The sequence below is a fragment of the Coregonus lavaretus genome (assembly GCF_964263955.1).
Source record: "Coregonus lavaretus genome assembly, chromosome: 3".
NCBI lineage: Eukaryota > Metazoa > Chordata > Actinopteri > Salmoniformes > Salmonidae > Coregonus > Coregonus lavaretus.
In genome coordinates this window covers 28,158,585-28,173,723 of record NC_139990.1, presented here as the reverse complement: position 1 = coordinate 28,173,723, position 15,139 = coordinate 28,158,585, and the positions used below count along the sequence as shown (strand labels likewise).

The 15,139-nt window shown below is 44.0% G+C and overlaps 1 protein-coding gene across 8 annotated transcripts in view; it reads right to left on the bottom strand.

Moving 5' to 3' along the window:
- LOC311109529 (protein argonaute-4) overlaps window positions 1-14,917 on the bottom strand; it is a 34,117-nt gene extending 19,200 nt beyond the window's left edge. For 4 of the 8 annotated variants that reach the window (XM_084152446.1, XM_084152447.1, XM_084152450.1 and 1 more), the window contains exons 1-6: window positions 14,740-14,840; window positions 10,259-10,430; window positions 9,813-9,933; window positions 7,270-7,448; window positions 1,262-1,398; window positions 930-1,082 (exon numbers count right to left, since the gene is read on the bottom strand). In XM_084152446.1, the coding sequence (XP_084008572.1) occupies window positions 930-1,082; window positions 1,262-1,398; window positions 7,270-7,448; window positions 9,813-9,933; window positions 10,259-10,430; window positions 14,740-14,758 (781 nt within the window). In that variant the 5' untranslated portion in view covers window positions 14,759-14,840. Of the gene's footprint in view, window positions 1-929; window positions 1,083-1,261; window positions 1,399-7,269; window positions 7,449-9,812; window positions 9,934-10,258; window positions 10,431-14,739 lie in introns of all 8 variants that reach the window. The other 4 variants (XM_084152448.1, XM_084152449.1, XM_084152452.1 and 1 more) reach the window with 2 other exon arrangements.
- Between the last annotated feature and the right edge of the window lie 222 nt (window positions 14,918-15,139).

Sequence of the window (15,139 nt, the reverse complement as noted above, 5' to 3'; positions counted from 1 at the left end):
GCCCATAGTGCAGATTATGGGTGTACATCACAGATGGGTGTCAATTCCATCTCAATTCCTATCCATTGAAATTCCAAGTCAAGAGATACGAGTTACAAAGGGTAATTTATTTTCAGTAAAGATTTTTCACAATTCTCAAGCTTCCTGAATTGCAATGGACTTGACACGCGACCCTGAGGTACACTAACATGTAGTACAGTACAATTGTCTGGGTGGGTGGATGCCGTCTAATAAGGTGTGGGGCACCTCCGAAATGTCACCCTATTCCCTATGTAGTGCACGACTTTTGACCAGGGCCCAAAAGTAATGCATTATATAGTGAATAGACGGCTTGGTTGTTTAGCAACAAAACCGACGCGTACGCAACTATGGGGTTGCCTTAGATTGTTGACAACATTGAAACTATATTTAGTCTCCCAATATTTATTGAAAACAAACTTCATTTGCACAATGAGCACTCGTCATAGGGCCTCCTGTAGCTCAGTTGGTAGAGCATGGCGCTTGCAACGCCAGGGTTGTGGGTTCGATTCCCACGTGGGGCCAGTATGAAAAATGTATGCACTCACTAAAACTGTAAGTCACTCTGGATAAGAGCGTCTGCTAAATGACAAAAAATGTAAATGTCTCAAATACATCGTTACAGTTGTTCATTAGCTAGCAAATTTTTGCCATATTAGGATAGACGTGACATCAGTCAACTCAAGACATGGTATCAAGAACAAGATAAAACGAGACACCTACGATTCCCCACATGGCAGCTTCTTGTCATTGTTGCTAGCTTTCTGGCCATCCAGAATCACAACACACAGACTTCTGCCCCATTGAAGCGTGCGCATTGTTTTCGTGACGTTGCCAGCTAACACGTCTATAGGGTGCCATTTCAGATGCAGCCTTGGTGTGTAGAAACATGGTAAAAACATTTGTCTGACCTGCAGGTCCCCACCCACCTCGGATCTCCTTGGTGAACTTGACGCGTTGGGAGTCGGTGAGTGGCTTGGTCTGCTCGTTGATGTTCTGGATGTCGAGCACCTCGCACATGAACTCGATCACAGGCTGGGCACGGTAGAAAGCGGTGGCAGAGACTGTGGGGGGACAAAGGAAATGTAGGGTTCATGACCAAAGAAACCATCAATCCATGTTATATTACTCCAACACAAAATGTACAAGCACACACATAGCCTGGGATTTTTTTAATGATTGAGTCAATGTATTGACTAACAGTCAGAAGATAATTAAGTCTAACCCTTAAAAGGGCTCTTACCATCGATGTTGAGCATCATGTTCCACATGGCAGGACGGACCGACTGATGGAAGCCAAACCACACCTCCCTCCCTCCGCCCAGGGGGTGGTAGTAGCCCTCTGGAGGGGAGAAGAAGGAGCGCCCCACTGGGGTGTACCTGGAAACATCCACATGGAGAGTCAGATGGGAGCAAGAAATGCCAGACAAGATTATTCTGTGAGATATCACTCTTTACACCTCAGAATGACACAACGGAAGTTCTCTGGGAAAAATCTCCAAAAAGGTCTCACGTTTGTTCTTATGGAATTAGTCCATAGGCAGAGTTATTTGTTTGGGAGTTTTGTATGGAAACAGGCCACCGTCTATATGGGCAAGGCTATTTGATACATATTTTGTCACAGGTAGAGAGAGGTGTTATGGGGCCATGTTATAAAAGCCATGTACCTATGCCTAGAGCTGTGTCGGTCATTACATTTTGTCAGCCGGTTATTGTCATGCAAAAAATTGCCGGTCTCGCTGTAATTCACCGTTAATTAACCAAATCTACCTGCCTGTAGCTCAGGACCTGAAGCAAGGATATGCATATTCTTGATACCATTTGAAAGGAAAGTTTGTGGAAATGTGAAATAAAAAATGTAGGAGAACATAACACATTAGATCTGGTGAAAGATAACATGCGTTTTTTGTTCTTTTTTTGTTTAATCATCTTTGAAATGCAAGAGAAAGGCCACAATATAAAATTACAGTTTAGGCGCAATTTAGATATTGTCCACTAGACGGCACCTGTGTGTGTGCAACGTTTCAGACTGATCCAGTGAAGCATTGCAATACTGGACTATTTTGTATTAAATCTGCCCAAATGTGCTGAATTGGTCAATTGATACATTTTCAAGTACATAACTATAGAGAACATACAAAAATGATATGGTAATACAAAATGTAAGTTTACACTCCCAGGAATGTCATACAAAATGGATCATTAGCTTATGCACTAACTTTCACACATCTAGATGGCCGGGCGGGGTGGGTGTGGAGCCAGAGACAGCAGGGATTCAAACTGTAGAACCCCAGTTCCTACATTTGAATATAAAAATGGAATTTATCAAACAAAACTATGCTACATTTTATCTCTGGGACCCTTAGGATGACAAATCAGAGCAAGATTACTGAATGTAAGTACAAGTTTTTTGTTGTTGTGCACTCAAACAATAGCATGGTATTTTTTCACTGTAATAGCTACTGTAAATTGGACAGTGCAGTTAGACTTGTCTTATATGGGCAGAAAGCTTGTTAATCGATGTCCTGGAAAGTTTACTGTTACTTACAACAGTCATGTTAATCACATTAGTGCACATTTGCTCAACCGTCCCGTATACGGGACACCGATCCCGTAGAGGTTTTTTTTTTTTTTTACGGTAGGGGCGTGGATCAGAAAAGCATTCAGTATCTGGTGTGACCACCATTCACCTAATGCTGCACGACAAATGCATAGAGTTACATAGAGTTCATCAGGCTGTTGACTGGCCTTTAGAATGTTGTCCCACTCCTCTTTAATGGCTGTGTGAAGTTGCTGGATATTGGCGGGAACTCGAACACGCTGTTGAGCACGTCGATCCAGAGCATCCCAAATTTGCTCAATGGGTGACATGCCTGGTGAGTATGCAGGCCATGGAAGAACTGGGACATTGTCAGCTTCCAGAAATCCTGTACAGATCCTTGCGACATGGGGCCGTGCATTATGCTGAAACATGAGGTGATGGCAGTGGATGAATGGCACGACAATGGGCCTCAGAATCTCGTCACGGTATCTCTGTGCATTCAAATTGTCATCGATTTTATGTATTCGTTTTCCATAGCTTATGCCTGCCCATACCATAACCCCACCATGGGGCACTCTGTTCACAACGTTGACATCAAACCCCTCACCCACACGACACCATACATGCTGTCTGCCATCTGCCCGGTACAGTTGAGACCAGGATTAATCTGTGAAGAGCACACTTCTCCTGCATGCCAGTGGCCATTGAAGGTGAGCATTTGGCCACTGAAGTCGGTTACGACGCAGAACTGCAGTCAGGTCAAGACCCTGGTGAGGACGATGACCAAGCAGATGAGCTTCCCTGAGACGGCTTCTGACAGTTTGTGCAGAAATTCTTCGGTTGTGCAAACCCACCGTTTCATCTTCTGTCCGGGTGGCTGGTCTCAGACGATTCCGCAGGTGAAGACGCAGGATGTGGAGGTCATGGGCTTGCGTGGTTACAAGTGGTCTGCATTTGTGAGGCCGGTTGGACGTACTGCCAAATTCTCTAAAACAACGTTGGAGACGGCTTATGGGAGAGTACTCAACATCCAATTCTCTTGCAACAGTTCTGGAGGAAATTACCGCAGACAGAATGCCAATTGCACGCTCAGTAAAAACTTCTGTAGCATTGTGTTGTGTGGCAAAACTGCACATTTTAAAGTGGCCTTTTATTGTCCCCAGCACAAGGTGCACCTGTGTAATGATCATGCTGTTTAATCAGCTTCTTGATATGCCACATCTGTCAAGTGGATGGATTATGTTGGCAAATGAGAAATGTTCACTAACAGGGATGTAAACAAATGTGCACAACATTTTACAGAAATAAGCTTTTTGTGCATATGGAAGATTTCTGGGATCTTTTATTTCAGCTCATGAAACAATGGACCAACGCATTACATGTTGCATTTATATTTTTGGCAGGTCTAAAGAAACATGATTTGAAGAAAAATATATTTCAGATGAACAGAATGAGTTGGCCTACTGTATGGTATCTGGCTATGCGCCATGCCATAGGCTTGTTCATTTAGCTGACAAGATGTGCTTAAGTCCCGTGCCATTACCTTATATGATTTTATAGTAAGAAGAATATATTTGAACTTAGCTGAATAAAATAGAAAGGATATTTTTCCCATTCCGGAGCGAGTGCGCATATGAAGTTGCAGTGTTGAGCATAAAAGTGATCATTTGAAACAGGTCCTATACGCTATATTTAGAGTTATTTGGCAACTTTAGTTGTGAATGATACAAACCTTAGAATATCTTAGAAATCAAAAGATATGATGCAACTATAGGCTATTGATAATTTGAGAAAGTTGCAAAAAAGCTTGTTCCTTGCCTCAGGCTCCACACGCTGTTCTCATCAAGTGATCATATTTTCACCCATCAGACTAATCTAAATGTAATCTTGTAATTCTTAATTTAAACAAATTTTACATATTAGTAAATGGCCAATTATACAAATGGTCAGGAACCGGGGCAAAAGGATATGTCATCCGTATGCACTCGAATGGAGGCCACTTCCCCACCAGTTTGTTTTTCACTCATGCGGGGTAGGCTACTCCGGTTATTTCACTCTCTCACTGCGAGACAGGTGATATTTCACCCAAACTCTGTATGCCATGGGCTCTCCAACCCGGTTCCTGCAGCTACCCAGTGCACTTGGGAAACCAAGTGAAATCAGTTCCGGAAAAAGCAATAGTAACATGTTTTCAGAACTAAACATGTTTCATTAAACGGTTGACAGCCCATCTCTATGCGCGCTCGAGAAAGCAATGAAGGAGAGAGGGGAGGAGATCGAAACGCACAGTCGTGAGATATTCTGTAGCTAAAGGGAATGGGTCAGCCTATTAATTATAAAAAATGCCCTATTAATAGGCTATTCAAAATCAAATACAAATTCACTATAAATGTAGGCCAAATATGAATGTTTAATTTTGGGGTACAGGCTACACCAATTATGTACAAAAGATATCTTACATTTTTGTATGTTTTTCTGCCCTGCGTAATATGCGGTACGCTGTCTGTTGCATAAAGGCACAATTTTAATTGGATTAGGCTCATACAGTTGAAGTCGGAAGTTTACATACACCTTAGCCAAATACATTTCAACTCAGTTTTTCACAATTCCTGACATTTAATCCTAGTAAAAATGCAGTCTTAGGTCAGTTAGGATCACCACTTTATTTTAAGAATGTGAAATGGCAGAATAATAGTAGAGAGAATTATTTATTTCAGCTTTTATTCATTTCATCACATTCCCAGTGGGTCAGAAGTTTACATACACTCAATTAGTATTTGGTAGCATTGCCTTTAAATTGTTTAACTTGGGTCAAATGTTTTGGGTAGCCTTCCACAATAAGTTGGGTGAATTTGGGCCCATTCCTCCTGACAGAGCTGGTGTAACTGAGTCAGGTTTGTAGGCCTCCTTGCTCGCACACACTTTTTCAGTTCTGCCCACATATATTCTATAGGATTGAGATCAGGGCTTTGTGATGGCCACTCCAATACCTTGACTTTGTTGTCCTTAAGCCATTTTGCCACAACTTTGGAAGTATGCTTGGGGTTGTCAATTTGGAAGACTCATTTGCGACCAAGCTTTAACTTCCTGACTGATGTCTTGAGATGTTGCTTCAATATATCCACCTAATTTTCCTTCCTCATGACGCCATCTATTTTGTGAAGTGCACCAGTCCCTCCTGCAACAAAGCACCCCCACAGCATGATGCTGCCACCCCCGTGCTTCATGGTTGGGATGGTGTTCTTCGGCTTGCAAGGACCCCCTTTTTCCTCCAAACATAACGATGGTCATTATGGCCAAACAGTTCTATTTCTGTTTCATTACACCAGAGGACATTTCTCCAAAAAGTACAATCTTTGTCACCATGTGCAGTTGCAAACCGTAGTCTGGCTTTTTTTATGGCGGTTTTTGAGCAGTGGCTTCTTCCTTGCTGAGCAGCCTTTCAGGTTATGTTGATATAGGACTCGTTTTACTGTGGATATAGATACGTTTGTACCCGTTTCCTCCAGCATCTTCACAAGGACCTTTGCTGTTGTTCTGGGATTGATTTTCACTTTTCGCACCAAAGTACGTTCATCTCTAGGAGGACAGAACGCGTCTCCTTCCTGAGCGGTATGACGGCTGTGTGATCCCATGGTGTTTATACTTGCATACTATTGTTTGTACAGATGAACTTGGTACCTTCAGGCGTTTGGAAATTGCTCCCAAGGATGAACCAGACTTGTGGAGGTCTACATTTTTTTTCCTGAGTTCTTGCCCGATTTCTTTTCATTTTCCCATGATGTCAAGCAAAGAGGCACTGAGTTGGAAGGTAGGCCTTGAAATACATCCACTTTATGTTTTGTTTATCCCATATGTAACTCTGTGTTGTTTTTAAATCGCACTGCTTTGCTTTATCTTGGCCAGGTCGCAGTTGTAAATGAGAACTTGTTCTCAACTGGCTTACCTGGTTAAATAAAGGTGAAATAAAAAAATAAAAAAGGCATACCTCCAATTGACTCAAATAATGTCAATTAGCCTATCAGAAGCTTCTAAAGCCATGACATCATTTTCTGGAATTTTTCAAGCAGTTTAAAGGCCCAGTCAATTTAGTCAATATTTCTGACCCACTGGAATTGTGATACAGTGATCTATAAGTGAAATAATCTGTCTGTAAACAATTGTTGGAAAAATTACTTGTGTCATGTACAAAGTAGATATCCTAACCGACTATCCAACACTATAGTTTTTTAACAAGAAATTTGTGGAGTGGTTGAAAAACAAGTTTTAATGACTCCAACCTAAGTGTATGTAAACTTCCGACTTCAACTGTATATAGGCCTATGCATAAGCTCTAATATGCGTATGGGTGTTTTAAATTAATCACCACCTTAGAAAGCGCTGTCCATTTTGATGACATTTGCATGGACGTCAGAGTGGTTAAAAGGGACAATAGAGCCCTGAGTACCCCATCATTAGCAACCTGATGATCGTCAGTGAGTTGGGTACTACCAATGCATGTCCAGAGTGCATAAAAAAGGAGATTGCCGTGACTCAACGGTCATGTGGAATTTTACTGCAGTCATGACGGCCGGTAATACGGTCACCACAACAGCCCTACCAATGCCTAACCCTAAATTAAGACCAAAAACCACATTTTTTTGTGTTAATACATTTTTCAAAATGTTGACTTTGTAGCTTGGCAAATGTATAGTGTAAGCCATGTGTACCTCATGGAAGGCAGGTGGCGGGTGATGACGTCCAGGGCCTGAACAGAGTCCTCGGGGACCTCATTGTGGCCTGACAGGGCCTCCAGGAGCATCTGCAGGCTCACCACCGACACCCACTGCAAAGACACCTTGAAGGTCTGGTCCTTCCCCTCCCCCGGCAGAGTTACTTCCAAATCCACCTAGAGAGCAAGAGAGGGCAGGGTGTTAGGAAATGGTTGAAAAGCCACAAATAAAAACACATTTGTGATGCGCTTAAACCACACTGAGTGTACAAAACATTAGGAACACTTGCTCTTGCCATGACAGACAGACCAGGTGCCTCCAGATGAAATCTATGATCCCTTATTGATGTCACTTGTTAAATCCACTTAAAATCAGTGTAGATGAAGGGGAGGAGACCAGTTTAAGAAGGATTTTTAAGCCAAGAGACAATTGAGACATGGATTGTGTATCTACAGAGCATTCGGAAAGTATTCAGACCGCTTGACTTGTTCCACATTTTGTTACGTTACAGCCTTATTCTAAAATGGATTAAATAGTTTTATTTCCTGAATCTACACACAATACCTCATAATGACAAAGCAAAAACAGGTTAATTTTTTTTGCAGAACCTCTCAAGCTCTGTCCGGTTGGATGGGGAGAGTCGCTGCACAGCTATTTTCAGGTCTCTCCAGAGATGTTCGATTGAGTTTAAGTCCAGGCTCTGGCTGGGCCACTCAAGGATATTCAGAGACTGTAAGGTCCCACAGTTGACAGTGCATGTCAGACCAAATAACAAGACATTAGGTCAAAATAATTGTCCGTAGAGCTCCGAGACAGGATTGTGTCGAGGCACAGATCTGGGGAAGGGTATCAAAACATTTCTGCAGCTTTGAAGGTCCCCAAGAACACAGTGGCCTCCATCATTCTTAAAATTGAAGAATTTTCGAACCACCAATACTCTTCCTAGAGCTGGCTGCCCGGCCAAACTGAGCAATCGGGGTAGAAGGGCCTTGGTCAGAGAGGTGACCAAGAACCCGATGGTCAGAGAACTCCAGAGTTCCTCTGTGGAGATGGGAGAACCTTCCAGAAGGACAACCATCTATGCAGCACTCCACCAATTAGGCCTTTATGGTAGAGTGGCCAGATGAAGCCACTCCTCAGTAAAAGGCACATGACAGCCCACTTGGAGTTTGCCAAAAGGCACCTAAAGGACTCTTAGAAACAAGATTCTCTGGTCTGATGAAACCAAGATTGAACTCCTTGGCCTGAATGCCAAGTGGCACATCTTGAGGAAACCTGGAACCATCCCTACGGTGAAGCATGGTGGTGGCAGCATCATGCTTTGGGGATGTTTTTCAGCGGCAGGGACTGGGAGACTAGTCAGGATCGAGACACAAATGAACGGAGCAAAGTACAGAGAGATCCTTGATGAAAATCTGCTCCAGAGCGCTCAGGACCTCAGACTGGGGCAAAGGTTCACCTTCCAACAGGACAACGACCCTAAGTACACAGCCAAGACAATGCAGGAGTTGCTTCGGGACAAATCTCTGAATGTCCTTGAGTGGCCCAGCCAGAGCCCGGACTTGAACCCGATCTAACATCTCTGGAGAGACCTGAAAATAGCTGTGCAGCGACGCTCCCCATCCAACCTGACAGAGCTTGAGAGGATATGTAGAGAATAAATGGGAGAAACTCTTCAAATACAGGTGTGCCAAGCTTGTAGCGTTATACCAAAGAAGACTCGAGGCTGTAATCACTGCCAAAGCCGCTTCAACAAAGTACTGAGTAAAGGGTCTGAATACTTATGTAAATGTGATATATCCTGGGTTTTTTTATTTATAAAATGTTTTTAAAAAATCTACAAACCTGTTTTCGCTTTGTCATTATGGGGTATTGTGTGTAGATTGATGAGGGAAAATGTAATTTAATCAATTTTAGAATGAGGCTGTAACGTAACAACATGTGCAAAATGTGAAGGGGTTTGAATACTTTCAGAATGCACTGTGTGTGCCATTCAGAGGGTGACTGGGCAAGACAAAATATTTAAGTGCCTTTGAACAGGGTATGGTAGTAGGTGCCAGGTGATCGAGTTTGGGTGTGTCAAGAACTGCAACGCTGCTGGGTTTTTCAAGCTCAACAGTTTCCCGTGTGTATCAAGAATGGTCCACCACCCAAAGGAAATACAGCCAACTTGACAACTGTGGGAAGCATTGGAGTCAACATGGGCCAGCATATCTGTGGAACGCTTTCGACACCTTATAGAGTCCATGCCCCGACAAACTGAGGCTGTTCTGAGGACAAAACGGGGGTGCAACTCAATATTAGGAAGGTGTTCCTGATGTTTTGTACACTCAGTGTATACATCTAAACAAACTTGTCAAGGCCTAGAATACACAGATGAATCAAATCGATGGTTCTGGATGTGGCAAAAAAAAACACCTGTCAAAACAGAGGCTACTCAAAACTCTTTCAAGAACTGATAGAGGTGCTGGGAAGTAGAGACTGCCCATTACATGGTCACAACAACCAGAGGTACAATGGTGATGAAGGCGATTGCTTACCCTGTCTCTCCCGATGGGTAGAGGATGGGCCGTATACATGTTCCTCTTCCCGTCGTAGCCCGGTTGTCGATCACCAAAGATCTGCATCTTGAAGTGCCGAACCATTGTGTCCACCACCTCCCTGTGAGACAGGAGAATCATGAGATGGCCAGATAATGCATTCACAAAAAGATCCCAGTCTTCACCGTCTTTCCCTATACATTAAATTGTTCAAATAAACCACTTCCCACCCGCTGCTCTGTTGAAGACCCATTTTTATTTTCACACGTACAACTCACTTGAGTTTGACTTCTTTCGCTAACAAGGACATTCCCTCAACTCCACTAAAAACCTCTACCAAACAACTAAACCCTCAAAGTATCAAATTAATTTCCCTCTCTCTGAAAATCAATTTCCACCTTCTTGTTCCACTCGAAAGAGACATTTCTCTCCTTCCCTCCCCATACCTGTTGACCCTCCGAGGCCGTTTCTCAGGCTTGATGTCGATATCGTAGTGATAGACATCAATCTTGGGAATCTGCACCTGGAAGTGATTGGCCAGCAGGCGGATGGGCTTCCCCACGGTGCCCATGCCAGGCCTCCGTGGGGGCTGGAAGAGGGAGGTGGGGGCCGGCGGGCCTATAGGGGGGTCCAAACACAGAAACACACACATTTGTTGGTTGATACATTCATTTCAGCTGGGTCGTATTCACTAGGTACTAAAACGGAAGAAAACAGACAAACAATGAGGGGCTACCTTAACTTGTCCAATAAGAAATGCTCGTTTTGTTTGCGTTGCAAAATGTTTTGCTACGGTGTGCTCTAATGAATAAGACCCTGTTAAAATGACACTAAGAGGAAAAAAGGACAAGTAAGTAGTAGTTAAGAGGCATTTTGGTCTTAGATACAATTTGTTTGTTTTGGCAATGAGTCTAAGCAGCACGATGACCAATGTGGGTGAAATTATTGGTAGCTAAGCTATATTTGGACAGGATGCTCAGAAATTCATAAAAGCTGACCAACAGAAATTGTTGCATGCATTTGCCATTTCTTTTTTTGCATTATTGTCGAATTGTTATTTACATTTGCGCAATCAATTCCTGAAATCAGTCCAATCACCACGGTTTCCCACATGAACTCTCGCCAACAGGTCATGACTACCCGCCCACACACACACGATTGATCCATCTCTCTGGCCTCCGACCCAGATAGGTCAACAGGGGAGGACAAAACAAATGTCCTGCCCAAGCCCCTACCCCACTCAAGCCAGACCATAGACCGACGCACAGGGCCCTCCCCAGACAAAGAGCAGCGCGTCAGACAGACGGCAGCAGGGCCAGATGAGGGTCTGCAGAGACGGCGAGGATTACCGTTACGCACAACATGAACACTGTTTGTGTATATCCCAAAATTAAAATGTGTAAGCCTATTGCACCAAGCCCCAGTACTAACTCACAGGCATGTGTCCTTAGCAATTTATCTAGACAATTATTTGGGTGGATGTTGGAAAGTTGGATGCACTACTGTATTGTATACTTGTGTCTTACATTTAATTTGCCTTTGTGTTAAAGAATCTATTATAAAATAGGGGGAACTATCCAATTAATTTTTTTTAATTTTTTTTTAATAGACATTCAAGATTCAAAGCATATAGAGAGGGAAAGGGGAGAGTTGAGATTGAAGGCTGGGTGTAAGGGAGGGAGGGGAATGCTTTTGTCAACTGACAACAAGCGGGCTGCGGGGGTCCTGAACCCAATGCACCACCACGCTCCAGTTAGCAAGTGAAGCCCAGAGGGTGACAATCAGGACCCTCCCTCTGCTTCCTAAAAACACGCTCCATGCATGCCCTCATCCCCCCTCGCCCCCCCACCCTCCTTCTCAGCCCGTGTCCCTGTAAAAGTTACTGCGACAGGACCAACCACAACAGCCCCAGGGATGCACAGTGTGTGTGCGTGTGCTGTAGGTAAGGTTCAGAGAGGGATCCCAGTGGGTGTAACAGTCAGGTTGGGTCACCCCGACTCACCCACTTTCACCAAAAACAGCACCGGACCTATATATAGCCCCCTCAGCTGCTGCCTCAGGGCGGTTGAGAGGAGCTGTCAGTGTGTCACTGTGTAGAATGCCTGGACCCCTCCCTTCTCCCCAAACCTTTCTGACTGGGGGGTGTCTCACTGGTACCTTAACTATGGATTCAAGTCTGCAGTTGCAACCTGCAGGGCCTGGCTGACTGTCACATGCACTTCAGGCAAATTGCACATGATCAAGCCCACTGCCCAAGCAAATGAATGCATTGCACATGGCCAAGATGTGCGCATGCGGCTGCACTGATTCTTACGTGATCAAAGCCAATCAGAGCCAATCTCAAAACAACGCCTATTGGTTACCGTGGTTGCACTGCACCAAAGGAGAATGCTATCAGATAAAGCAGACCACCACAATTACATTTGTTGGGAAATAATGCTTTTTCCGCCAAAAATGCTTTGTCTGGTTATTTGATAAAATGTGAGTAAATTACTGAGCATAACCGACTTAAAATGAGGAGCACTGGTTGTTGGTCTATTAACGTTATAATTGACATTTTTAAGGTGATTTATGTAGTAATGGAAAGGTGTAGTTAGTAAAAGTCTGAAGAGTGACAGTATGGCCAATAGAGTTAGGCCTAGATGTTGGGAGACATTTTACATTACATTTTAGTCATTTAGCAGACGCTCCTATCCAGAGCGACTTACAGTTAGTGAGTGCATACATTTTCATACTGGCCCCCCGTGGGAAACGAACCCACAACCCTGGCATTGCAAACACCATGCTCTACCAACTGAGCTACATCCCTGCCGGCCATTCCCTCCCCTACCCTGGACGACGCTGGGCCAATTGTGCGCCGCCCCATGGGTCTCCCGGTCGCGGCAGGCTACGACAGAGCCTGGATTCGAACCAGGATCTCTAGTGGCACAGCTAGCACTGCGATGCAGTGCCTTAGACCACTGCGCCACTCGGGAGTGTCCCTCTCTCAGGTAAAGGCAGTAGGTTAGGGTTCATGGTGGTAACAGATACAAAACCTACTTCAGTCATGGTCAACATACAGGCCTACTACCATTAAGCATCCATGCTTTTACTCTAGTGCAAGTGAGAGACAGGGGGGCCTTAACCTGCAGACAGGATGCACTGGGCTGATGAGTCTGTAATGACATTGACCGTGAGGGACGTGCAGTCACCTGTAAATCACCTGGATTACACAGTGGAGAATAGAGGGGCCTGGGGACTGCTGGGGCACGTAAGCTATTCACAACCACAAGACACAGGGGATAGCTAGTGGCCAGCTCGGCCTGTATGTGTTGTAGATTAAACTGCCTAGGCCCATATTATGGATCAACTAAGGTTAGCCTACTGAACATGCCCACCTGCTGTCCTTATAACAGCAACCTTGTGAATTGCATATTTTCATGTCCTACATTTCCTCCTTTGTTTACGGTCGGTTTTTATGGATCATTCTGCAGCAAAACTAATTCCCCCCGTGAGGATAATTACATTTTCTACCTAAACAAGCTTTCATGTACTGTATGTGATGATGCTCAGGGAGATGCAGCTGATAAGGTGCAAAGCTAAAAGTCTGAGGAGGTTATTTGGGTGTACTGCGTTGCAATGATTTCTAGAAAGACCATCACTTGGTCTTTTTGATGATTTGGCACAGACAACAGTGAGCAGAATGGCAGCTGTGAAGGGGTTGCATACTAAACGAGTAGGTTCTATATAACAGGGAGCAAGGTTACATTGAAGCCTTCCAGAATACCATAAAATGCAAATTATTCCATTATATTTGCCTATGGATAAATGCCCAAGCTTGTGTTTGTGCATGGATGTAGCCAATGTGGCCATCAATTCCACCTAGTGACATTTAACATTTTAATGGCAAACAGGAAATTGAGAAGAATGTATAGGCTGTGGTAGTGAGCTGATGGCATGAGTGTTTCATTGCTGGTGAAAATTGTTTTTATAAATCAGGTAACAAAAGAGGTGAAAACTTGTTAATCCCTTATAATAAAGACTGAGGTATTCTCACCAGCTGCATGACAGTTAGTTGTATATCAGGTGTGAAAGAACTATACATATTGGTAAACTGTCAATTGGAAGTTGCATCACAGTAAAAATGACTGTTATAGTAGGTATGGTCATGGAGTACGCGAGCTTTCAAAAGCCAGGCTCCATGCACGCACGACTGCATGATAATTTCCTCCAAGGCACTGGCAGGCGATGGTGGCGCGCAAACCACTGACAGAAATGAAAGAAAGCATACCAACACGCTTTTAAAATAATTTACTGCCAACAAACAGTCGATAATATTTAAATATTTTAGCGTGAACAAAGACAGTGTGGCAGCATTGTAACGTTAGTTAGCGTCTCTCGTTGCTTTCAATAGGTAGAGAGGAGGACAGTACGGGGAGACGACAACATTCCCTTCCCTACTGTCGATTGCACAAAGCCACTAGGCTTCATATTAACATGTTCTAATGCTATATGGGCTTGAGGGCATACGTATTTCAACTGGAATCGTTTTAAACGTATCATAAAGCTGAAAAAATAGCGTGTTTGCTGATGAAACGATAGGCTAGACAACAACAGACACACGACACGGAAGGAAGGTATTGGTTAAATCCCCCCCACACACACAATGCCGTCCAGCCCTCGTATCGAGCTGCTTCAGATAGAAAACCAGCAGCCGAGATTGACCAAAACAAGATCCCTCGTTTTGTCTTGCATAACATGTGCTTATCAGGCTGTAGTAGTCACGGAAATAACCTTATCTCCGATGTATTAATGTTACACACGTTGGGCCTGGTATGCTCGTTTGTTTTTTCTCTGTCGTCGAGGCCTAGCTACAACCACGGTCCCCAGTTGAGCAATGAACAGGCGCACACACTCCCGACACAGGCTTCTCATATCATCTTCTTACCGGGTCCGAGCGCTTCCATGGCCGAGGGCTCTCTCTCCGTCTCTGTCCCGGCCTGGCGGCTCCGTACCGACACTGAAATTGGGGGCGGTATCGCGAAGCTGAGGGGGGCTAATTTAAGAAAGGGAATATAATGCGTAGATGTCCAGCAGTGTTGTGGATGCGTTGTCTTTCGAGTGATTTAAAGCGGATCCTGTGGATTTGGAAATGAGCATGCGCGAGGAGGTGCTATAAATTCATTCTGCGCTTGCGCAGAGCGAATGACAGCAGGAGCAAAAGAGCACCACCCACGTACAGTTATGGTTAGTACACTACTCACACCTTTTACTGTAAATGTGACTCATCATACAATAGGTTACTAAATCATAGTACAGTACTTACGTAGCTGTATCTTAATTGTATG